We start from the raw sequence: 25558 nt of genomic DNA, 5'->3' as shown, positions 1-25558 counted from the left end.
CATCCCTAAGAAGGGTTATTTTCTATTTTTGCGTGCAAGAATGTTGAATATTTGAAGTGCTTACTCTTATAGACTTTATGAATAAGAGAGTATGTCCTTGTAATTAATCTCCACCATTGTTTCTCTTATATAGCCAGATTAAAAGCTCTAAGGTCTTTGAAGTTTAGACCCCTTCATCCTTGAGTCTATCAGTAACCTTCCAACTAATCCATTGCATCTTCCTTTCTGAGTTCTTCTATCTCCACCAAAACTGCATAATGACTTTATGAATCTCTTCTAATAGTGTTTTAGATAATTTGAAATAACTCAGGGTATAAATCAGAATAGTTGTAGCAATAGCTTTAATTAATACCTCTCTTCCGCTAGGAGAAAAAGGGCTCTCTTCTGGTGTTGTAATTTCCGTAATACTTTATCCTTAATGTAGTTAAGTGTCTCCCTCTTTGATCTATTAACCATTGTGGAAGGCCCTGATACTTATTCTGGCATCCAACATATGGTATAGACAATAGGGCACCAAGCTGATCTCGTACATCAGGAGGTGTGTTCTTGCTAAAAATACCATCTGTCTACTAATCTCTTCATAAGCTTTCAGAATCATAAATAACTTTTTGCAATCCCTAGTAGTAGCTTTTCTAAACAAGATAGAATCATCCACAAAAAAATAAATGACTGACTTTGGGACATCTAGAATTCAATCTCAAACCAGAAATTTCTAGCCTTCGTTCTCCGCTGTGGAGCATACGGAAAAAATCCTATGCACAGACTAGAAATAGATAAGGAGAGAGGATCATCCTAATGTAATTCTCTACATGGTTTGAAAAAATCATGAGGTTGACCTTTCACAGTAACGGAGTAAGAAACTATCTCTACACACTCTTTAATCCACTCAATCCATTTTCTACAAAAACGCATCTTGTTCATAACATCCCATATAAAACTCCATTCAACTTTATCATATGTCTTGCTCATATCAAGTTTCAGAGCCAATTCATAATCACAATAGTTCTTATTCTTCAGGAAGTGCATAAATTCATGCGCAATGAGTATGTTATCATTGATTAATCTTCCTTTGATAAAAGTACTCTGAGTATCACTGAGAACCCTATTCATAACATGTTGCAGTCTATGCACTAAAAATTCGGAAATAATTTTATAAAATACACTACTGAGGATGATTGGTTGAACCTGCATCATAGAATTAGAATTTCTAATTTTTTGAATAAGACAAATGTTCGTGTGATTAAAAGCTTTTAGCAATTTACCTCTAGAGAAGAAACTCTTGACTGCACATATCACATCCTTTTTAATCAGTTCCCAATAAAAATGAGAATTTTTTTTGTAAAACCATGATCACATGGAGCTGCAAAAGGATTGATTGAGAAGACTACTGTTTTAATTTCTTTCTCTGAAACTGGCTTAATAATTATCCAGTTAGTATTATTATCAACTTTGGTAGGAATTTCTTCAAGTACCTCAGTTGGATCCTTTGGGTTCATTGAGGTAAATAGCTTAAAAAAATCCTCAACTGCTGCTGCAATTCCCGCTTGATCTGTAGCAACCCTTCCATCCTCACCAATAAGTTCTTGGATTTTATATCTATGACACCACAACTGAAACTTAGAGTAAAAAAATGTTGTATTTTTGTCACCCCAATTCAGTGACTGCACCCTAGATTTTTCTTTCCAAAAATGCTCTCCTTGCTCTAAATTCTCTTCTAGTTCAGCCTCTAACAACTGGATTGTAGTGCCATCAGCCTCTCCCACTTTCCTTTTCTCTTCTTCTAACCTTAATTGAACACATTGGATGTGGTGCCTTGAGTTTGAGCCTGCTAATTTTTGACATTCCATCAGTCGATGCCTACGATGCTTCAGTTTCACAACTAGTTTGAACATAGAGGAGCCGACAACCTCCAAGTCCCAAACTTGTTTAATGATTGTAGAAACCTCTTCTCTATCATACCAATGCTCTTGTAACCAGAATCTTCTCTTAATCCTTCCCTTTTCTCACTCTGAATAAATTATTAGGGGGTAATGGTCGGAGCCCATATCCTCCAAGTGTGCCACAAAAGCATTCTATCTAATCTCTCATGGATAAAATTCTCTCCAAATTAGCTATTACACCAAGTAAACTTTTTCCCTTGTACCCTAAATCCATCAAACCAGCCTCATTAACAAAGTCATTGAACAACTAAATTGATGAGGCCAATTTCATCCTACCACCTTCCTTCTCATGATGAGATCTAATTGCATTAAAATCACCAGCTACTAATAGATGATCTCCAAATTCATCAGGGTGAAAATGCACAAAAGTAACTTCCCATGCCTTAGAGCCTTATAAGTCTTCCCAAGTGAACTGTATGAAAAAATTATTGTGGGCTTTGATTTGACACTTCACATCATCCCTCCAAGCCACCATCAATCATCCCGCCTGACCAATTAGGTCCACAAAAAAGTTAAAACACAAATTAAAACTCGGCTCCTTTTATCACCCTCTCCACAATCGACGTATTATTTTTGGTTTCACATAGAAACAATACTTCGGAGGAATGTGATTTGGTAATCCTTTTGATGTTGTGAACTATCAGGAGTTTTCCTAAACCCCAACAATTCTACATTGCCATCTTCAGGGATCTTCGGGTGCCAATCGTTAGGTGGCACCCTCTCCCTACTCAGCTTGATTAATTTTGTTCTAGTAGTGTTTCTTTGCTATCCCATCTTCCTTCTCTTCACCCGTTCTCCTTTTCACCTCTATCACCTTGGTATTTGATTTATTTTTCCTCGCCATTTGTTTCAACCTTTGTTTGCGAATGCCTTTGGTGTTTGTTGTACTTGCTGAAGCACTAAAAGATAATGTGCCTTCTGAATTGAAATTCTGTTCTGACTTCTCTACTTCATTCACCCTTTCTGCACTTTCCTCCTTCTCTCCTTGCACTTTCTTATCAATCCTGGTTATCCCTTTATACTCTGCTCCACCTTCTGGGACCTGAATTGCTTCTGCTGACTTTTAAATTTCACTATACACTTCCCCCTTCCTTTCCTTTTAGGGAGTTTTCATTATTGGCCGAGAGAGCTGCAAAGCTTCTGATCGGCCTTAAAGAAGTAGGTCTCCTATTATGCTAACTTATTCCTCCATTTTGACGAGTAGAATTTGGATTTTGATTCTCCTTTTGCATATTAATCCTCCTTCCAAACTATTCTACTCTGATCCACAGTCCCCACTTCTCCTCCACAATACTCCCTGCCATCGAATCTTCTAGGAATTTATTGCATCCTCAACCGTTATTCCCTAGGAAGCCATAATAGTGGCAAAAGTTTCCTATACATTATGTAATTCTAAAACCTTCTTGCTACCATCCATTAACTTCGTCATCCTCCTTAGTAGTTTTGTAGCGTCCAAACCGATCTTTACCTTAACAATAGTATCTTCTTTTTTTGCATCTCAAACAAGTCTACGTCTAAGACCTCTCCCATGGATCTCCCTATCTTCCTTCCCAGGTCTTTTGTTTTGCATTGCTCCGAAAGACCCCATAATAGAATCCATATAGGAATATGCAGAAAATCATCATCTACAATCGAAACGTCCTTCCTTTATCTTTTGAGGTCGAGAATATAATTTTTGAATAACCAAAGGGCTCCACTCTCAATCCTAAGTATATCAATCTCCTTACCAAAAAAGAATTGGAACATATTACCTGCATGATCTAAGAACTTAAAATCTTCAGGCTGCCTCCATATTGAGTATAAGGCCACCTGTAAACTGCCAGCACTGAACTGTCGATCAGCTATCAATCTTCCAACAAGGCTTTGTGTACATTTATCTAACCTTTCCCTTATGTCATCCCCTCCATATTCAATGATCTGCTCTTCCTGCAACACATCCACACTTCCTTCCATCACTTGGGAAGCAGCCAAGGCTGCCATTTTGTGTTTGTTAGTAACTGTTTATGAGAAACACTAACAGTAGTCCAATTAGAATTACTCCACTCAAATCTTAGCAGAGCAAAACAAAACCCTGGCTACGCAGGGCAAAATTAGATACTACTTTCTTTGAGAGGATATGTTAGCTAAGTGGTGTTGTCAGTATGACATTTTAAGACCATAACACTTTTGTTGATATAGTACTTTAAATTTGGATGATATTTTAAAGTTTATATTAGATTATAATTATATTTTAGTATATCTGTTTATATTTGAGAATGATTGAGAGTAGTAATATTCTACAATGAGAGTTGTTTGCTATTTGGAGAGGATATCTTCTAGCCTGGGACTTGGGGCAAAGAGATGTTATTTATGAAACAGATTGTGTGGATGCCTTTACTCCTGTCAATAATTTCCAGGATAACTCTGATTTTGTTGATCCTTTGGTGCTGAAAATCGGGACATCATGTCTTGGAATGGCGTGTTGACCTCCGATCGATCTTAAGAGATGCAAACAAAGTGGCAGACATCATGACAAAGACGGCGATGAAGACTCATACTCACCAAGTGGAGCTTCTGTTGTCTTGAAAGGAATTTGAGAGTAGCATTCAGCGGGACTGACTTGCTTCTTAAGCAGTTCCTTGTTCTTTGTTTTCTCTTTTTTATTTGTTTTGTTGTTATTTTCTTGTCACTAAAAAATATCTATTTATATTTTATTTATTATTTTTTTTATAAAATTGTTATTCTAGTTAAACCAAGATTAAACTAATTAGATTAGTAAACTAATAACTAGAGTAATTTAATGACCAATCCGATTTTCAAAACCTTATCTAATACTATTAGATAATAATTAATTAAGAAACATTACACATATTTCTTCTTCATTACAATGAAAAATGTTAAATGAGTGTAAAGACAGTAGTCATAAAAATTTCTAAAGATCATGTACACTTTGTCTTATTTTCATTGCAAATTGGAATTGAAGTTGGAACCACTAACTTTTGGGAAGATATTTTCCCCTAATTTTTGCAATATTTTTGCATGAATTTGAATATTTTTATATAACTTTTGATTCTAAATGATCAAGAGATAAACCAAGTAAAAGTTATGGGGACCACGTCATTGATGGCATCAGCATCAATTGTTTCCACTAGGATTACAGTGAAGTACATTATTTTGCTGTGTTTATAATATTTGTCATATTAATTGATAAAAAATATTTTATCAAAAATTTTATTTTACTATTAATCAAAGTGTAAATATTTTATAATTTTTTTTACGTGAATAACAACAAAGATAAATACTTATTAAATATTATATATATTAAAAGAAGAAAATTTTAATTTTGAGAGAACAAATTAAAGTGAGAGAAGATTTTTGTTTTTCAAGAAGTTATATTTGGCCATATATAATATAATAACATGCAGATAACTATCTATATAAATGCACACAGACTAGTGTTTTTTCCATCAATGTGAAGAAGTGTTACTTAAAAGTGTTATTTAGTAGTATAGTGTACTCTACTCTAGTGTGTTCTTCTTTGCATACAACATTCTCTACACTCTTCTTTTTAATTTCCCTAGATATTAATTATTAACTCCCAATCTTTCTCTGTAACTATGGATGGAAGGAAATTAGAGTACAAAGGTGTTGAAGCACTCAAGGAGATAGAGAGGCTAACTCTGAAGGCCGGTGAAGTTCAAGAACAAATTTTGAGAGAGATCTTGACTCAGAATAAGAATACTGAATATTTGAAGAAGTATTTAAACGAAAAAGATTTAAGCATAACTGAGTTTAAGAGGTGTGTTCCAGTCACAATTTATGAAGCAATATTTCCGTATATTGAAAGAATTGCAAATGGAGACGAGTCTTCTCTCATCACTGGTCACCCTATAACAGAGATGTTATGCAGGTGTACTATATTATATACAGAGTACTAATTTTTTCTTTTAATTAACGTATTTACATTCATTTGAAAAATAATGTTACATGCATCATCTTTGAGTACGCTTCTTTTATATAACTATTATTTTTTTATGCCGAAAAATGATATTGACAAATAAATGTAATCGCAGTTCAGGGACATCAGGTGGAGAACCAAAGATAACACCATCAATAGCTGAAGATCTTGACCGTCGTACCTTTCTCTACAACCTTATCATGCCAATCATAAATCAGTTAATAGTAACATCCAACTCATTTTTCTTTTTTTTTTTCCTTAACTTTAATATAGATTGATTATGCATTTCATTTTCATAGATTATAATTATAAAATTTTAAATTATTTTAACATCGTTTAATATATATTTGATATACATTTAAATCAATAACTTAGTAAAAACTTATTAAATATATCAAAAAATTTTTTATAATTTTGCATAAATCATATATACAATATATATGTACAATTTAATGTTGAATTGATAAAATTAACCTTACTTCTTTAAATTAATCTTTAACAAGATTTTTTTATTTTATTTTAATGATAATAATGTATTTCATATACTCGTATAGGTTGAGTTATGATTCTCCTTTCCTAGTGCATCTTAAAAAGAAACCGAGATAAAAATGTATTATTGTATCACCATGTACTAATAATAATAACTAAAGACCCCATTACCATGCACTAGTTATGTTTATATACAATAAATAAATAAAATTTCTTCATTCGAGATTAAATTGTGTGGTCCAAAAAATTAGATACTAATGTATGCTCGACTTCACTTGGACTGCATTATTGCATTTAAATTTAATTAAGAATATATTTTTCTTAATAATGAAATGCGTTCCTTCTATATAATAGTATATGGTAATTTAAATGTGATGGAAACTATAACTTATTAACTAATGATTTAGAGAAAAGATCATATGAACACCTTTATAAATTAATTGTATGCTGATGAGATCATCAATGTAACCCATTTTTTCAACCCAGAATTTTCTTACTTGAATGAACGTAGTTATTGACTTGTACATGGATAATTGACTAGTCCCACTTAATTTTTATAAAAGAAATATTGAACAATCGAATTAAATTTTTGTTATTAGTAAAAGTTCTTAACATAATTTAATTTCAGGTATGTTCCTAATCTTGATGAAGGGAAGGCAATGTTCCTATATTTTGTGAAGGCAGAAATGTCCACCCCATGTGGCTTACCAGCAAGAACAGTTCTTACATCTTATTACAAGAGCAAGCATTTCAAGTGCAGGAGTCATGACCGGTGGAACGACCTTACTAGCCCAGACCAAACCATCCTTTGTGCCGACACCGCGCAAAGCATGTATTGCCAGATACTATCAGGCCTTATCCAACGGCAACAAGTCCTGCGACTTGGTGCGGTGTTTGCCTCAGCCTTTCTCAGGGCAATTTCTTTTCTCGAATGCAATTGGAAGATACTCACGGAAGACATAAGAACTGGACACCTTAACAACTCGATTACTGACCCTAATTGTAGATCTTGCATGAACACCTTGCTATCGTCACCAAATCCAACCCTAGCTGATGAATTGGCTAAGGTTTGTAGCGAAAAATGTTGGAAGGGAATTTTGTGCAAGATTTGGCCTAGGGCAAAATACATAGAAGCAGTGGTAACAGGATCAATGGCCCAATATGTGCCTGCTTTGGATTATTATAGTGATGGGAAATTGCCTTTGGTGTGTACAATGTATGCTTCATCTGAGTGTTACTTTGGGGTTAATTTAAGGCCTTTTTGTGATCCAAAGGACGTGGCATTTACAATATTACCCAACATGGGGTACTTTGAGTTCATACCTCTTGGACATAATGGGACATTGTTGATGGATTTTGATGAAAAGAAGCAAGTGCCTAATGAGAAGCTTGTGGACTTGGTTCATGTCAAGCTTGGTTGCTTTTATGAGCTGGTCATCACTACCTTTGCTGGTGAGTTAGTTATTATCTAGTTTGATGTATATATATATATTTTTAATTTATTTCATTTAATAGTCGATAAAATAGATGGCAATATATTTTTCAAAAATTACACATAAAATTTTTTTCTAGAGCCTAGTTTTATTATTGGTTCCAAAAAATATAGTTGATTTAGTATATATCTAGTATAATAAATTTGTGATACATGTATATGCATTTTTTTTTTCTTAACTATCTACGTACTCACAAAAGACCATCACAAAATTAATTAATTAATTATCTATCTATATATATTGATTGATTTTTAATATGTATATAATATTTTTGTTAAATTATTTCATGCATATGTGATATGTGGCATTGACCCTTCTATATAGTATATATGATGATGTTGACCAATAATATAACATGTTATGTCATCAACCAATGTCACCCATCAACAAAATAATAATGATCAACCAACTTAATACAATGTCAATTAATTAATATACATACCATTATATTATCTAATGTATCTAAATATATTTATCAAATGAAATTGTGTATTTTGATGCATACGATGATCAGGACTGTATAGATACCGAATTGGTGATGTGGTGCAAGTAGTTGGATTCTACAACAAAGCACCACAATTCCGTTTCATATGCAGAAGAAATGTAGTCCTAAGCATAGACACCGAAAAGACAAGCGAAGAGGATCTCCATAGAGCTATAACCATGGCTAAGAAGCTTCTAGAACCTCACGATGCTCTCCTACTTGAATACACTAGCTATCCGGACACTTCTTCTCTTCCAGGACATTATGTTTTGTACTGGGAAATCCAAATCCTCCATAACAATAGCAACAATAACAAGTATTTTAGTGTTATTGAGGAATGTTGCAATGTAATAGAAGAGGAGTTGGATTACGTGTACAGGAGGTGCAGGACGAATGATAGATCTGTGGGACCACTTGAAATACGTGTGGTTGAAGGAGGGACGTTTGATTTGTTGATGGATTTGTTTATTGCTCAAGGTGCTTCAATTAATCAGTATAAAACACCAAGGTGTGTTAAGTCTAAGAAAGCACTTAAGTTGCTTAAGTCTAGGGTTCTTGCTTCTTTCTTTAGTACTAGAGATCCCAAATGGGCACCTAAGATGTGTTGATCAACTTATTTAGAAGCTAAATAAGGATCAAATCAAATTATGATTTTATGATGTTTAATTTGCTTCTATCATAAGTGGGTAGTTGCAAATGATGAATTTAGCATGCACTTTGGTTCCTTATTACTATGTATATTTAATTTACCTCTATTATAAGATGTGCTAGAAGTTTGGAAGAAGGAATTTTTTTTTTCAATGTATTATTTATCTTTATTTTTATTTTTATCTTATATATTGAGTTTTAAAGTTGCAGGTGTGCATGGAATACAAGAAATTAGTTCCGTATTAACGAAAATAAGAAAGAATGAAGAATTCATAATATAATATATATTAACTTAAAATCTTAAGATTTTGAGTTATATATAATGTCTTTTCATCTTATATTTTTTTGTTTGATTTCTTTTCAAAATTTGTTTTACTATGGAAAACTCACCACCATAACTCAATTTGAGTTAACATTCACTTTTCTATAATTGGATTAATAGAATATATGAAACTAATCTAATGTAGTATTTAGATTACTTAATTAGATATTATATTAATATATAATATCCTAAACATATTTAAATACGATAATTCTGTCTGAATTTCATCTATATTTCAAATTTTTGTAGTTCATAATAGTTCTAAATTTTTAATGAATTTGACGAAAATGTTAGAATATATACATGTTACTTGGGTTTTTAGTTTTTAATAGTTTAATTGTTTAAACTTTACAACAAATTGAGTCGTTTATAGAATTTTGATTTTTATTATTAAAAAATTAAGTATATAAATAATAATTATTATAAATATAATTATTCATGGATTTTTATTTTTTTCTATTAATTTAAACTTAAAAAACAAGTTATTATATAATAATATAAAGGTGAAAAATATTATATATCATATAATTTCGAGAGTACACCACATTTTATTCAATGCTTTGGTGAGGTTTTTTAACTCGCCTCCCATGTATACACAATGTATGTACTTTATATGTACCCTTAAATTTCTATAATTGCAATGTTAACTTTGTCGTACACTCTATGCTACTGATGTTCCAAATCAATTGAGCAATGCATGCTCAGGCCATGTATAACAATTAAATCAAATTAAAATGTTGTACAAAATCTAGTATATCAAATTCGATGCATAATTAATTATACAATATGGTATGGTGTACGGTGACAATAGGTAATATAAAATATGGTTTAAGTTTTATCTTAATTCTATTTTGTTATAAAAAAATTTAAAATTTTACTTTATTTTATCTGTAAAATTAAATATTTTCAATTTAAATTTGCACTTTAAATTTTTTTACCATCAATTTTATTAACGATAAATTAAATTGCCAATTAACTCTAATTCAGATTAAAATTGATTAGATATCTACAAATATAAATAGTTCTATTAGTTGTAATACCCTGTGCATTAATTTTGGCAAGATAAATTATTATTCACTTATGACCTGGTTTAATATATAAGAAATGTTAGGACTATCAAAATTTATTATTTTTATTTGGATATTATTTAATTATTAATTTAATTTTTTTAATTTAATAATTTAATAATATATTTTATCTTATATTTTTAAAAATATTTAAATAATAATAAAAAATAATAAATTTTGATAGCTCTCTAACCTTTCTATTAACATATGATGTGATTTCATGAGTTGAGACAAATAACATCACTTTTTTAAAGATAGTCCAATATGATGCTCTTGTTATGATTCACACCAAGACTTTGAATTTTGGCGTATCCACAGGCTTTTTTTTTTTTTTTTTGTAAGTGTCCAATATATAATATAAAGAAAAGCAAAGATAAATAACTCTTAATCAGCCAATTTTAAATAATTATAATAAGTCACCAAAAAAAAATAATTATAATTAATATTTATTAATTTTATATTTTTAAAAAACAAAATTTAAATAATTATTAATTAATAATAATTTTAAAAATTAGAATTACTAATTAATGATAAATTAATTGATAGTTGACTAATTGAATATTGATTACCTAGCGAAATTCATAATATAATGTACACTTTATCATACTGTAATAATTCCCCCCACTCCAACATGCATATAGATATGGATAGACATCTCAAAAATTCAAATTAAACAAGATAGAATTTTGTATAACATCTCTCATAGTTAAACTTAAACACATAAATATCACTTTTATAATCATGATACTTTTTCTTAATTTAATTGCTTTAATTATTAAAATCTATTTACATTTTTCCCATTTAGTAATTAAATGTGTGTAATTTTTGTTCAAGTTATATTAAAATAAAAAGCATAGATGACAAAGTTGGAAATTAATCACCTTATATATATCTTCTCCTTTTTTAATAAGCAACATAAGTATATAATTACTTACTAGCAAAGATGGTAAAAAATAGAAGCTAATTATATGAATCTTAAAAAGTGGCTTGAGTTTAGGGATATAAAATAAATTTGGGATATGAAGTTTTTGGTACCTTGTAATTACAATAATGGGATCAATCATTATGATATATTAAGTTGGGAGTTAATATTGCACTATTAATATTACAATCAACATTTAACATAAGAAAAAAAATATATGAAAATTTTAAAAATGAAAGCATCTAAAATTCAATTAGACATTTAAAATCTAAACTTAACAGAATCTTATTTGTGTGTGAATTTCAACTTTTGAGGAGTTCGGTAATAGACTAATTGGTGTTTTTGATTTGGTGTTTTGTTTGTTTTTTGTTTCTGTTTTTACTATAAGAAAGTCGTTGAATATTATCTGATTTATCGGTGGATTTATCAATAAAATCCTCTAAAAATATGTTTACCCGAATTTTGCGACAGAATAAATCCAACGTTATAAATTTTTATGATAATTGTTTATTGGCAGATTCTTCGTCCACTACAAAAAAAAATAGTACCGTCATATTTATCATTAGAAAGACAAAAAAAATTCGACGATATAAACATCGCCGGTAATCAGTTACTGTCGGATCTTTCTGTCTGATAGTAATTATCATCGAATTTTGCAATGGATTACCTGCTCGAAAAACTATTTGGTTATTGGCAAATTTTTTCGACGATAATGTTGGCGCCACGATATCTTGTTTCCCTCACTATTACCGTCAGACTATGCCCTCAGTAAATTCGACGGTAATGGCAATTTTTTTTTTAAAAATATTGTGGCGCACTTTTTTTATTTTTGTTTTTTAATTTTATTTTTTTATGTAAAATTATTTTTCACACAATTAGTGGTCAAATTATAAATAATATTAATCAATTATGTAATATTAAATATTAAATATTCAAATAAATTAAAAGTCAAATAAATACAATGAAACAGAAAAACAAAGCCCTAATCACTAAAGATCCTGGTAGTCGTCGTCGTTCCTGTGGTCCTGCTGAGGCGGCAGAGAAGGCGGTGATGTCTGTGTCCCACCAGCAGCACTGCTGCCACCAGCAGGGTCGATGCCAGTGGCACGCATTTGAGCCTGGTACACCTCCATCTGTTGCTCCATTCGCTGAAGCCACTCCAGTTGCTCCCTCCACTCCAGCCTGAGGTCATCCATGGAGGTCACGCATGTGAGGATCTCCTAATACCTCTCCCAAGTCTCAGTTAGCTCCTGAGCTTGTTCATGAAGGCTCCGGTTGGATTGACGGCTCGATTGGTGGCAGAGACGGACGATGGCCTCAACGTGGAGGTGCGGAGGCTGCTGACAAAGAACGACCCCAGCCCATGTACACGATTCTTGTATGGCGCTGAGATGCTCTCCCGCCAAACCGTATCGAGATCGACGACTAAAGCAGCAGCACCACTGGCGTCCTCCCCACTTTGTTGAGATTGCTGAGTTGCGGCCTCCAGTCTCTGCGTGTAGGACTCATGTGTAATTAGGACGATACCTGTACAGTTAATTGAAATTTTTATATCACAAGATCAAATGTTTACTCACATAATGATCCGCAGACCATTGATAAGCAAATCTCTCTTTGTTCTCCTTCAAAGTGTGGGTGTACTTGAAGGTTTTTGCCAATATCGCATCGTGATTCAACGACTTCGACAACACATGTTGCATTAAAACAAGTTGTTAGGATGTCTACTAATGATATGTCAAAGAATATAACTAAGTTAATAACAAAATTAGAGAAGCTACATACCAGCCTGACCTTAGTCTTCATGAAGGTCGCTGAGCTGCTAGTATACTTGGACAACTTGGCCGATGCCATGTTGTTTGTGAGACGTTGATGTCTGAACCCTCATTGGTCTCCCAGTGAACGTACAGAGCCTTCTTGATTTTTGGGCAGAGCCAGGAAGTGAGGTAGTCGCATCTCTCACATACATCCTCCAACATCTATTGCAGCCACCTATCCATACGATGGTCGTATATCTTCCTGATGAGGGCATCGTGCTCCTTATCCCATATAAAGTTCAGCTGCACAAAGACAATTTAAAATTAGTTAATCAAAATATATTGTATTAAACAAAATAGAAGATATAAAATTGCTAAGACGGTTTGACTATATTAAGTTCTTACTGCCCACTTCTAAAACCATCGCTCTCTGGTCTCAGAGAGGATCTTCTTGTAGCTTGGCCATGGATGGTCGTACATCAACTTGATGACGTTGGTCATCTCCTGTGTAAGACTTAGAAATTTTAGAAGATCTTATTAAGAGCTAATTTAGATTTATTTGTCATTAAGTATTTTAATCCCTGAAATTATTATATTAAAGACAGTTAAAATAAATTCTGATTAATTGAGTTTAAAACAATTTAAGGTTATATCTGATTTTATAATTATTGAATTATTTTCTATATTTAAATTATAAAGTTTAGCAAATGTAAAATAAGAAGAACTTTATATGATTTGGTTTAAATAATTTAGATTTTGGGATTTAACACTTTAATTCTTATAAATAAAGAAAATTAATTGTATTATATCTAATCTTTTAATTAGAATATTTCATTGAAATTAATTTGTAAATTTATGATTAAATAATATTTTTTTAAGATAATTTTATTGAATTAAAATTGGTTTTCAATTACTCTACTACCCATAATTTTAGCAAAATGACTAAATTGCCTTTAACCCTAATTCTATCCTCACCGCCTCTCTCTCCTCTTCACCTGTGCAGCCCCCAACCCTCCTCTCCTCACTCTTTCAGCCTTCCCAACCATACACACAAAAAACAAACGCACTCACATACATGGAGGAGAGATCCGGGAAGGGAGATGCGTCGCCGGTAGGGTGTGGGCCGCCGTCACGCCGTCGTCAAGCTGAAGGGAGGAGCCGTCGCCGCCACGCCTCACCATCGAAGCCCCACGCTGTTGTTGCTGCCACTCCCGAAGAGAGGCGCCGCTGGAGGGTCCTCGCCGCCGTTCTCGTGCTTCATCATCGCTATTTACCTTCCATCCAGCCCAAACCGCTGCACAAGGGAGCCAAGGAAGAAGTCACCGCCACTGCACCATGCGTCGCCGCCGACCTGCCTCGAAGTCGCCATCGTGGATCAGATCTGAGGTGAGAGAGAGAGAGAGAGAGAGACACGAAGGAGGGAACCGCACGCTACCATCGCGCCCAGTCGCGCCTTTACCGCGAAGCCATCGCTGCTGAATCGTCTTTAATGATGGAGATTTCGTCGCCGAGATGTTGAGCCACCGCTACCGCCGTTGGGTTTGCCGGGAGGGTGAGCTCGAACGGGAATGAGAGAGGACAGGGAGGTGGCCACCGTGGGTGTCACTGTCGGAGGAGGAAAAGGGCGCTGCCCCGCTGTGCACCACCGTTCCGGGAACGACCGCCGCCTCTGCCGCTGAAGAATGCACTGCTGATAAGGGTTTTGGGTTTGACCTTCGTTTCTGTTGAGATTCTGGAAGTTTTAATGTCGTTACATGTTAATTTCAGTTGTCGTTGTCGGAATCCAGTAGCCGCTGCTGCTTGTGGTGGCTGCCGCCGAACCGATTTAGAGACCGCCGCTGCTTCGTTTTGTCATTTCAGTAAGTGTGTTTCGAAAACCCCCGCATTAGTGTTCTATTACGTATATTAAAGCCTTTGTGATATTAATGTTCTTGGGATTTAGTAACCGAGGTTGCATATTGTGAATTAGAGCTGTTTATGCAGTTGCGAAAGTGTGCGGGGCTATGATCTAAAGCTGTCGTGAATTTTAGATCAAGACGAAAGAAATTCTGTGAGGCAGTTGGGTTGTGGTTTCAGCGTGTCGAGGTAGGGGTCTTTCTTAAACTTTTTTTTCTTTCCAGAGTTGTTATAAATCGATATTAATACGTAAAATATATTTATGTGCTTTCGTAAGTCTTATGAATTGGATCGAGTTGTTTTGGATGAACGAGATTATTAGTTTTGATTGACAGATTGATCGATTGAGAAAGTTTGGTGTTTTGATTAGTTGAATGGTATTGTTAAAGCGGTTTCCCTTGAATCATCAGAGGAGATTTATTATTGGCATTTAGTTTAACTTTAGAAATGGTTTGATTTTAGAAAAGATTTAACATTGAAATTTGATTTGATGTCGGAATCCGATTTTAAAACAAATTTGGAAAGGATTTGATATTTGAAAATGGTTTGTTTACAGAGAATAATTTACTATTTTGAAAATGGTTTGGTTTGGTTTGAAACTGTTTGAGAAAACCGAGAGTTCTTAATCATTGACTGGATTCTGGATTTTATAGTTTCCTTGGATTGAGTATGGTTGTTGTGAAAATGGTTATTATAAATGATTTGAATGATTAACAGGCGTTTGGTTTGGTTTGGTTGGGACCCGAAAAGGGTGGCAGTGTCCAAGTTTTAGAGGAGATGCTGCCGAAATTTTATAAAGTTGGAATTTTTATTTGAAGTAATTAATTAAAAAGATTTGTTCTTAAACATTATATATTTTAAGATTGATTTATTTATCAGAGAAAGAATTATGTTTTGAATTGGGATTTGTTAAGGGATGGAATGGAAAGAAGGATAATGAGGATTTTCTTTGAAATATGATTTTGAAATGAATTTGGAAATGAGATTTGGATTGATGAATGATTATGATGTTGAGAATGTTGAGATATGAACTTTGAATTATTCATATGGCTTATGAATTTGAAAAATCTGAGATACGAGGTTCCCTGGATTAAGTACCGTGGCTTGCCACCACGTGTACCAGGTTGAAAACTCGATACTCTGTTGACCCTACGACGTAAGTGTGACCGGGAACTATATAAATTCCTGGGAATGTTACCCTCATTGAGCAATATTGATTATTTGAGAAAAAGCTATGCATAGACTCTTGGAGATGCACGTCGGGGGACAGTCTAAGGACAATTCAGACTTGTCGGGTTGGCTGGATAATCGACAGATGAGCCTCATCAGCCATAGGATAATCACTGAGCTTGAGTACAGTTTTCTTATTAAATATCTTCTTATGACAACTTTGAAATTCCATGGTGAGACCGTGTGGTTAGGTTCTCACCCCCTACAGCTTTACCTTTTCAGGAACCGGATGAAGAAGCATTAAAAAGAGTTATACTGCGTTTGGTTTATAAGTTGTTGTATTAATTAGATTATTTTCTTCCCTCGTCTTTGTTACTACAAGTTTGTAAGAGGGATAGGAATTGTATGTTTTATATTTATATTATATTATGAGTTATTATGTAAGGAGTCTTGTATATGATCCATGCCTATTTGTATTTTTCTTAAGATAAAGTGTTTATTTCCGGTTTTTAAGGAAATCAGCGATACAGTGTCGAGTCACAGGCTCATATTTTAGTATTTAGTATGTAAAGTAGTCGTAATACTTCTTGCTATTAGAGTAGCGCAGCCGGAAGCGTGTCTTCTGATAGTGAGGGTGTTACATCCTGAGTACATGTGTTATTTTTTGGCGTGAACCTATCAACAATTCACAAACATACTAATATGGTAATGTAAATTTAAACTTTAGAAGCAAATGACCATAATATATAGAGAATTTTTTAGAAATTTTGGCATTGTTTCATCTATAACTGGAATGCGCCACAAACTCTATCCATCAACAATTAACTTGAACAACACCAATTGTCAACAATCAATGAACAACAATCAATAATCAAGAAGCAACATTCATAAATTCACTAAATCCACTAAACTAGAATCAATAATCAAGAATCAATAATTAGGATATCTCAAATACTTTCAGCAATTCAAACCTACAACCCTAAATCCACTAAAACTAGAATCAATTATCAAGAATCACTACTCATGATATATCAAACACTTTCAGCAGTTCAAACATACAACCCTAAATCCACGAGTTATCAAATACTTTCAGCATATAAAAGACTTAAAGTAGTACTTACGCTATTCCACCATCAGGCTAAATCGTCATCCGTATGTTGGGAGGTAGTAGACGGGCATCAGCTAGCTGGCTTCCATGAGAGGATTCCAGTGGCACAGGGTCCGTCGCTGGAGGTGTCGTCGCCGTAGATGCAGGGACGTAGTTGGAATTTAGGACCATGATGAACGGCTGGTCCAATGCACCCGAAACCTGTTCACCGGGGTAGTTGGAGTAGTGGGAGATGATCCGAAATTTCCAGTAGTACCGACAGAAACCCTCCATCTACCACGACCACGACCACTAGGCTGATCTGCAACACCTCTACTAGTCGTCATGTCTGCGAAGAGCATACCAATTAAAAATGTGCTAAATATATTCATTAATAATTCAAAACGTTTAATGAAAATAAACTACATTAAACTTAGTTAAAGAAATACATTATCCTAAGCTTTAATTCAAATAAAGTTTCGTTGAAATTGCTTTAAAATTTAATTTTGTACAAATTTTCAAAGTTCTGCCCCTGTCCTAGCAATTTCTGAAAAACAGCAGGTAGTAAGGTTTTTACAAAAATTAGAAAAATTCAATTGTAACTCATTGCTCCTAAATTTTGGTGGGGTTATATTAGACACCTCCAAGTTTAATTTAAAATAAGTTTCAAACTCATATCACATCATATGAGAAAGTTATATAGCTTTAAATTCTATTATGTTTTAATTTTTTCAATCATTATTAAGACAACATACAAGAGTTCAAATCCTAATCCACTCACCAAGAGGCTTCGAGCATTGTTACTAATACACACATTTGCTAAAGTTTCAAAACATTCTAAATTTGTAAAACTAACAAATCCTAAATCATATAATTTATTTTAATTTCTTTATTGTCAAACTAATTTTTATAAATTCTCTAACTGATTCTAAATTATCATCTAATTGAAGCAGCAAGAAACTTTAAAAGGAAATTAAAGCGCCAAAATAAATTTTTAAGTAAAAGATTAAGAACAAATTAACAATAATGAAAAAATATATATAATGGAAACTTCAATAAGAAACCTGAATAATCAACACAAATCAACAATAGTCAACACAAATTCTATTTTATAATAACTAATAACAAGTAAGAATAGCAGAAACTTCTGACCTCACGCCAGCGCTGAGAAGAAGAAGAGCAGAAGCGGTGGTAGAAGCGTTTGTAGCAGCGGCGACAGAGGTGTTTCTAGCAGCAACGACAGCAGAATGGTAAGATGGTGCCGTCAGAGGGGGCTGCTGGAGGGGAGAATGTTGATGGAGAGGAGAGATGAGAGGGTTAGAGAGAGAGAGAGAGAGAGAGAGAGAGTGAGAGGCGAGTGGTTAGAGAGGGAAAGAGGAAGGCGAGAGGTTAGAGAGAGAGGGAGGGAGAGTTAAATTCGAAATGAAGGAAAGAGGGTTCGCGGTTCGAATTTAGGGCATGATTGCTGTCGGATTTCCGATGCGAGTTGCCTAAATGCAACGTTTCACTAAAAGTGTCTACTGTTAGATTTTTTCGACAGTAAATCTGATGCTAAAATTCGTGCCTATTTTCCTTGTTTTTTCTCCCATTATTAGCGGCGAATTTATCGTCGGAAACAGAAATTTGCCAGTAATTATTTGACATGACGAACCCCACACGAAACTGTCGGTAAATTCGCCGATAAAGCCGACGCTAAATCTGATGGTAAATCCGATGGTACTCAGCATTTTTCTTATAGTGGTTCGCCGCTAATTACCGGTGAATTTAGCGGCGAATATAAACTTTTAATTGGTGAAATTCTGGAGCTTGTTATCGTCGAATTTATTATTAATAATTAAATTGATAGTTTTTTTTTTTACCAAAGATATGAGACTCGAACCCGCAACCTCTTAATTGAGTATGGGGAGACTATGCCATTTGAGCTATAACTCATTGGCAATTAAATTGATAGTTACCGGCAAATTTAATCGACAGTAAATTCGACGGTAAACTTAAACATTAATTTTTTAAAAATTTGTTTCAAAATTCAAAATATAATTTTAAATATTTAAATTTAATACATTTTTAAACTAACAAAATTCAAATTTTTATAATTTCTTATAATAATTTTTAGTTAAAAATTCACAAATAAGTTCAAATATCAAAATACAAGTAAAAAAATAATAGAAATCCCATTTGAGCATGAACAAATAAGAACAAATCTTTTGGCATTTCATCTTCAGTTTCAAACTCCTCCACTAAGGATACCGCTCCCTTTTAATCATTCTTTTTCAAAATATCCTTTATTTGTTCTTCATAATGTAATTTCTGATAGTATACTACCTAGTAATATAGTTTAAGAAATAAATTAGAAAAAAAAATCATTCATGAGCTATGATAATGAGAATGTGCATAGGTGACTGTTAAACGAAAGATGTTGTTTGAATTTTGAAAATAAATCTAAATTAAAATTATAGACATAGTTTAAGATAATAAACTAGGACTAAAGTAAGTAAAATAAACCATAAGAAATATAGTTAGTTCAGTAATAAAACTCAATCAGAAATTTAAATCACAATACAAAGGCAAAAAGAGTGACCATAATAAGAAATTTAAATCCCACAACAATAGAGAGCACAATGTAAAAAAAAAAAAGCAAGCCACACAACAAGTGTGAGGAAAAAACTAATGCATAATAGGTACATACGAATACCCAACATGCTGATTTTAAATCAAAGTATAAAATATACATCTATCAATGGATAAGTTAAAAAAAGAGCTTCCGTTAAAAAGCTCCTACAAATAGATGACCTTTACTCACACAAACTAGCTGCTTGTTACTATTGATTTCACACTATGTCTAACCCTAGTGGTATATAATTTCATTTTATGATATTTACTGTTCATTTAATTGCCATGTATATAAAGAAGCTTCTATAGAAGATTATTCTACAAATGAAATACTTAATAACAAATTAAAATCAACATAAGTATTTATGAATTGACTAACAAAACGATTGGTTAGCCACTGTAACAGGGTATATCAACCTATTAAAAGGTTAAAACACAAACCTAAAATTTGCTGACTAGGTTGATCTTTTGATGAGCTAGAATAGATACATTTGATGATCCTAGTTTTTCTTTAACAATGTTATTATGCAGAAAAAATAAAATAAACAAAGAACAAGTTAGTATAAAATTCCTAGCTATCTAAGCTATGAATGAAACAACAAGGCCAAGGGATAAGGGAATAAACATTTTAATTTTATTAACTAGACAAATATCAATATTGATATTACCTATTTAATGCTAATTAATGAGCTTGTTGAGGACAATCAATCAAGTCTTGATAATAGTATAAAAAATTTAAGAAGAGCCTTTCAATGTCAATAAATTAATGTAGTCAAGAACTACTAACTCTGATAACTACAATAAATATCAATATTTTATCATCAATTCACAAATCCAGAATCATAATTCAATTTAAAGAAACCAAGAAAATAATTAACCTGATAAAAAGAGGACAAAGAAGTGTAGAGTTACGGTTTAGTAAATACCAACAATGTCAAAATAGAAGGAAGCGAAGAAGACATACCTGAATGAAGGAGGAAGGATAGCATTACAGTTGATGGAGGCAAGCGGCGAATAACAGAGGCAGCAATTCGCAGGGAAGAAACAAGCTCCTCCATGGTAGAAACAACCTCCAAGGGGATGCTCCTCAACGACGACGATGGATGGAGTTGTGGAAAGCAGTCAACGACGGCGAAACAACACCGAATGATAGCGATGGGGGGCTGATGGCGACAGAAAAAATAGAAAGGGGGAGAGAAGTGAGGTTAATAATGTTGCAGAAATGGAAGGGAAGGGTTCACAAATTTGAATTTATGGTCAATTTTATTAGTGGATTTACCGTAAAAAAAATCTATCGGTAACGCACAGCGTGTGACAAAATCTGTGCGTTTTATTTAATTACTTTAATGTTGAATTTCCCCCCTAAATCTGACGGTAATGATTGCGCCATTTTTTTTTTTTCCTCTAATTATTATCGATAAATTTATCGTCTGAAATATGAATCCGCCAGTAAACTTGCCGCTAACCTCTGAAACTAAATCTGGCGATAAATCCGATGGTATCCAACGTTTTTTTTTTTGTAATGTTTGGACATTTAGATTTTTTTTTGTTTGGTTAAAAAATGTTGTTTTGATTTACTTTGTGTGTGTGGGGTTGTGAATTTGGCGTACCTCTTGTAAGATTTGGTGATGTTGTTTTTATTGGCTCAAAACTTGTTTTGTTGAGCTTTTGAACTTTACTCTTCATATATGTCAAATATCTCAACTAAAAAAAAAAAAAATCTTTAGTGAATTTCATGCTGAATTTATTTGACAGCCTACTTTAAAATGGACTGAAATTAACTGCTATATATAATATATTGATTCCTTAAAATTACTCATCATATATATACGATAACGTTTAATAAGTAAACCCTTGGATACTTTATAAGTTAATGGTTTTATATAGAATTCAAAGATAACTATGCTTCTCATCCTATGGATCCAACAAGAGACATATAATTCAAATAGAAATATGATCACATGCAAGTACCTTCAAGTACAGTAATGCTAGATCACATTCTAAATTAAAATATATACTTATCACCAAACATATACTATATATTATTATACAAAATCAACAAGGAAACACAACTTTTTGAATCAACTATATGTTTGGATGCATGCATCAATACATGTGTATTGTGATATTGAAATCATGCCCCTCACACTCTTTAGCCCTTCCCCGACCACACAAAGTGCTATGCTAAGTGTGATACCACTTTGATTTCCGTACTATTCGACGAGTTGCCAAAATAACAGAATAACAAAGACAAAAATAATAATAATAAAAAAATCTACATGCTGATGAGGTTGACAACAAGGAAATGTTGTATGTTGTATAGTGTATAGATAGTGACTTATGAGCAATAGACATGCATCTAGCACACTCCAAATATCATGATTTGATCGATATGATATGCACTACTATCTCTAGAGGCTACTTAGTTTCTATTTTATTTGTTGGAATTCAATATACTTATTGATCAAATATAATTGAACCCACAACCTTTAAAGTGAATATGAAAAAACTATATCATTTAAGTTATAGCTCGTTGGCATATATAATATATAAATGTTATTTATTTATTAGCGATATTATAAAAAAAATTTCACAACTTGGTTAATATATATATTAATGTCTCACTAATTTAAAGGCAATTTAAGAAGGTTGAATGGTTGAAATAGTAGTTGACCTAAAATTAAAAAAAAAATGAATAAAGTATTGTTTTTGTCCTCAATGTTTGGGGTAAATCTTATTTGTGTCCCTAACGTTTAAATCGTCATATTTGTATCCCTAACGCTTGTAAAAGTGATTCAATGTTATCCTACCGTCAATTACACATCATGAGCGCTTTAGTTTAAGTTTTAAAAACCTCTTCTTGAAGTTAGAATAGAAATGTCTGGGATAGAATCAATGATCTACTCTGAAAAATAGCTCATCAAATGTTGAAACTAATTCCTACAACATTTACATAATTCATTTTTCTAGGGACATAATTGAATCTAAATACAAATAATGGGTATAATATTAAAATCGAATACATTCAAGTGAGACATAATTGAGAATGAATACATCCAAGTGAGAATAATTGAAAAATATAATCTGATTTGTTAGTATAATTGATAGTAGGATAACATTGAATCACTTTTATAAACGTTAAGGATACAAATAGAACGATTTAAACGTTAGGGATACAAATAGGATTTACCCCAAACGTTGGAGACAAAAACAATACTTTACTCAAAAAAAATTAGTCACGACGAAAATTGAACTTTATTTTAACATTTAATTAAAGAAGTTTTAGCTATGCTATATGCATATGAATATAAAAAATGAATACGAATGTGTAACATCATCACCTAACAACATGATTTGATTTAATGATTAAAAAATGATGAAAATTCAAGATTTTTAGTATTAAAGTGGAAGATTATATTAATAAAATCTAAACGTGATAAAATATATATGACATAATTAACAAGATAGGGAGCAGAAGGGTTTGATTATTAAAATTTAAAGTTTAATTTTAGGGTCTATTGTGTCAACCATGAAAGTATGATTTTGCATATGGGAATCTTATTACACATCAAACTTTTCTAAACAACTTTCCATAAAGGAAAAAAGCTTTAGATTCTTTCTGAAAATGATTAAAGCCAAAGTTCATGGGAGTTAGAAAGACAAGTAACAAAGATATATATATTATTGTATATTAGTACTTTAATTTTGATAACTTCATTAATAGTTGCTAGCTAGATAAGTCTTCTCTCTAATATATAATGCTCATAGTTTTGGATAAGGTTTGTTAGTCAGATATGGTCCACTAGCTATATATAAGAAAAAAATGTTAAAAAAAAAAAAAAAAAAAAATTGTGCATGCTTTCGATCAAACTATATATATTATACTTGTCAGCAATCAATTATATTGAACATATTATAGCTCTTTGAGGAATTATTATTAGTACAAATTGCTGAATTTATTTGATGCAACCTTGGGATAAAGAAGATACTTGTATGTTTATATTGAAATAGGCATACTTTATTTGCTGAAAATATGTTTGTTAGCATATATTATTGGACTAAAAATTTGTTGTAGAAATACACGAGCAAGTGCTAATAATTTCTGCCAATGAGTTATAGTTCAAATGGCATAATCTTCCCATACTCAATTAAGAGGTTGCGGGTTCGAGTCTCCTATTTTTGATAAAAAAAAAAAGTATTGATAATTTCTAATGGCTTAATTCATGAATCAATATAAAGATATTATGGACTTAAAAAGGTGAACATGGAGGAGCTATTTATAGCCAAGGGTTCAATTCTTAACTAAGGGCCCAACAATTTAACAATGTTACAAAGCATGAAGTATGTCAGAATAATATGCAAAAATTATGGACTAAAAAAGGTGAATGAACTAATTAATCATGTATGTGGTGTTATATATAATGGAACAATATGGCTTCAGTTTTTTTTTTTTTTCTTTTATTCTCATTTTTGGGTTGGAATTTTGTTTGATTTTTTGTCCATATAAATTTTAATAATTTTGCCTGATTGTCCAACTAAGCATATACATCTTTTTTATTCTTTTTGGACGAGCCAATACTCCATAGTAGCCAACAATTTTGGGTGGATCATGACAACTTTTTTCTGGCCTAACAAAAATTTTGGACTGTAAGAAGCTTGTTTTTTTTTTTTATGGTTACAAGCTTGTTCTTTAATTGGTCACAAGATGCATGCAGAAGGAAGCCCAAATTTGAAAATTTTAAAGCCCATAAAAGTACTGTTTGCTAGTGCAATAGCTGTAAAAAATTTATCAATTAAATATTTTCGTTGTATAACTACCCAAAAAAAAAAAAAAAAATCGTTGTATGGTATCAAAACTTCTATAATAATTCTATAGACAAATCTCTCCCTTCGTTCTCCCAAAATAATTCTTACTGAAATGATGTATTAAACGTATAATTTTCAAACTTTTATCCGTTTAAATTTTTTTCGATAAGTATAGTAGTGTTGGTTACTCTATAGTCTATACTTACAAAAAAATGATGATATTACAATGAAAATTAAATTATTATTATTTTCGTGTTATATTATCATCATGCGTGACAATAATATCACAATAATTAATGACTGTATTCTTCTTCTAAATTCTTCGAAGGTTTTATTATATTGTTCTATCGATGAAATTTTGGATTGTTATATTCTTAAACTTAATCACATATATAGAGTAAATTTTCCTTCTCCTTCTTCTTAGTAGAGAAGAGATCATCCATTTTTGAAGTTTCTTTTCTCATCCTTTATTCATATTCAAACGATTAAATAATTAAAGTTTGGAAAAGTACGAGGAGCCAATGGAATATTTGTACAATGTGTACAGTGGAGGTTTATGGAATATTAGAGATATAATCATTAGTGTTACTTTTTCTCATCAGCTGAATCTTTTGGGATGAGTGGTATCATGACATGGTATTAGAGCACTAGATCCGAAAGATTAAGAGTTTGATTCTTGGTGAACCCCAAAATCAGTATGTTTATTTTGTAACTCAATAGCTACATTGTACAAATAGTCCATTGCCTCTCTAGAAGGATCCAATAAAATTTATATATACGTCGAAAATTCATATAAATCCCATCGAGATAAGTTAATTAGAGATATGATCAGAGAGGATTTCAGTTTCTAAAAGCAAACAAACTTCCCAAATAACAAATAAGACAAGAAGAAACTTAATATATAACTTACATATATAGATACAAATACATATA

The 25558-nt window shown here is 32.3% G+C and overlaps 1 protein-coding gene across 1 annotated transcript; it reads left to right on the top strand.

Annotated features, from left to right (window-relative positions):
- The first annotated feature begins 5264 nt into the window (after positions 1-5264).
- Positions 5265-9127, top strand: GH3.9 (putative indole-3-acetic acid-amido synthetase GH3.9). The gene is made up of 4 exons (XM_016331207.3): positions 5265-5829; positions 5993-6094; positions 6995-7818; positions 8374-9127. The coding sequence occupies exons 1-4, from the start codon at positions 5537-5539 to the stop codon at positions 8949-8951; spliced, it is 1797 nt and encodes a 598-aa protein (XP_016186693.1). The 5' UTR covers positions 5265-5536; the 3' UTR covers positions 8952-9127.
- The last annotated feature ends 16431 nt before the right edge of the window (positions 9128-25558 follow it).

The sequence above is a fragment of the Arachis ipaensis genome, chromosome B2, assembly GCF_059453495.1.
Source record: "Arachis ipaensis isolate K30076 ecotype BB chromosome B2, ASM5945349v1, whole genome shotgun sequence".
Classification (NCBI taxonomy): domain Eukaryota; kingdom Viridiplantae; phylum Streptophyta; class Magnoliopsida; order Fabales; family Fabaceae; genus Arachis; species Arachis ipaensis.
Note: the sequence above shows the minus strand (reverse complement) of the source record. Positions and strands in the feature narration are given on the sequence as shown.

Bases quoted from the DNA above. Each gene is read 5' to 3' on its own strand.
- GH3.9 (XM_016331207.3), top strand. From the start codon at position 5,537: ATGGATGGAAGGAAATTAGAGTACAAAGGTGTTGAAGCACTCAAGGAG. The intron at 5,830-5,992 runs GTGTACTATATT...ATGTAATCGCAG, and splicing joins ATAACAGAGATGTTATGCAG to TTCAGGGACATCAGGTGGAG. The intron at 7,819-8,373 runs GTGAGTTAGTTA...TACGATGATCAG, and splicing joins GGTCATCACTACCTTTGCTG to GACTGTATAGATACCGAATT.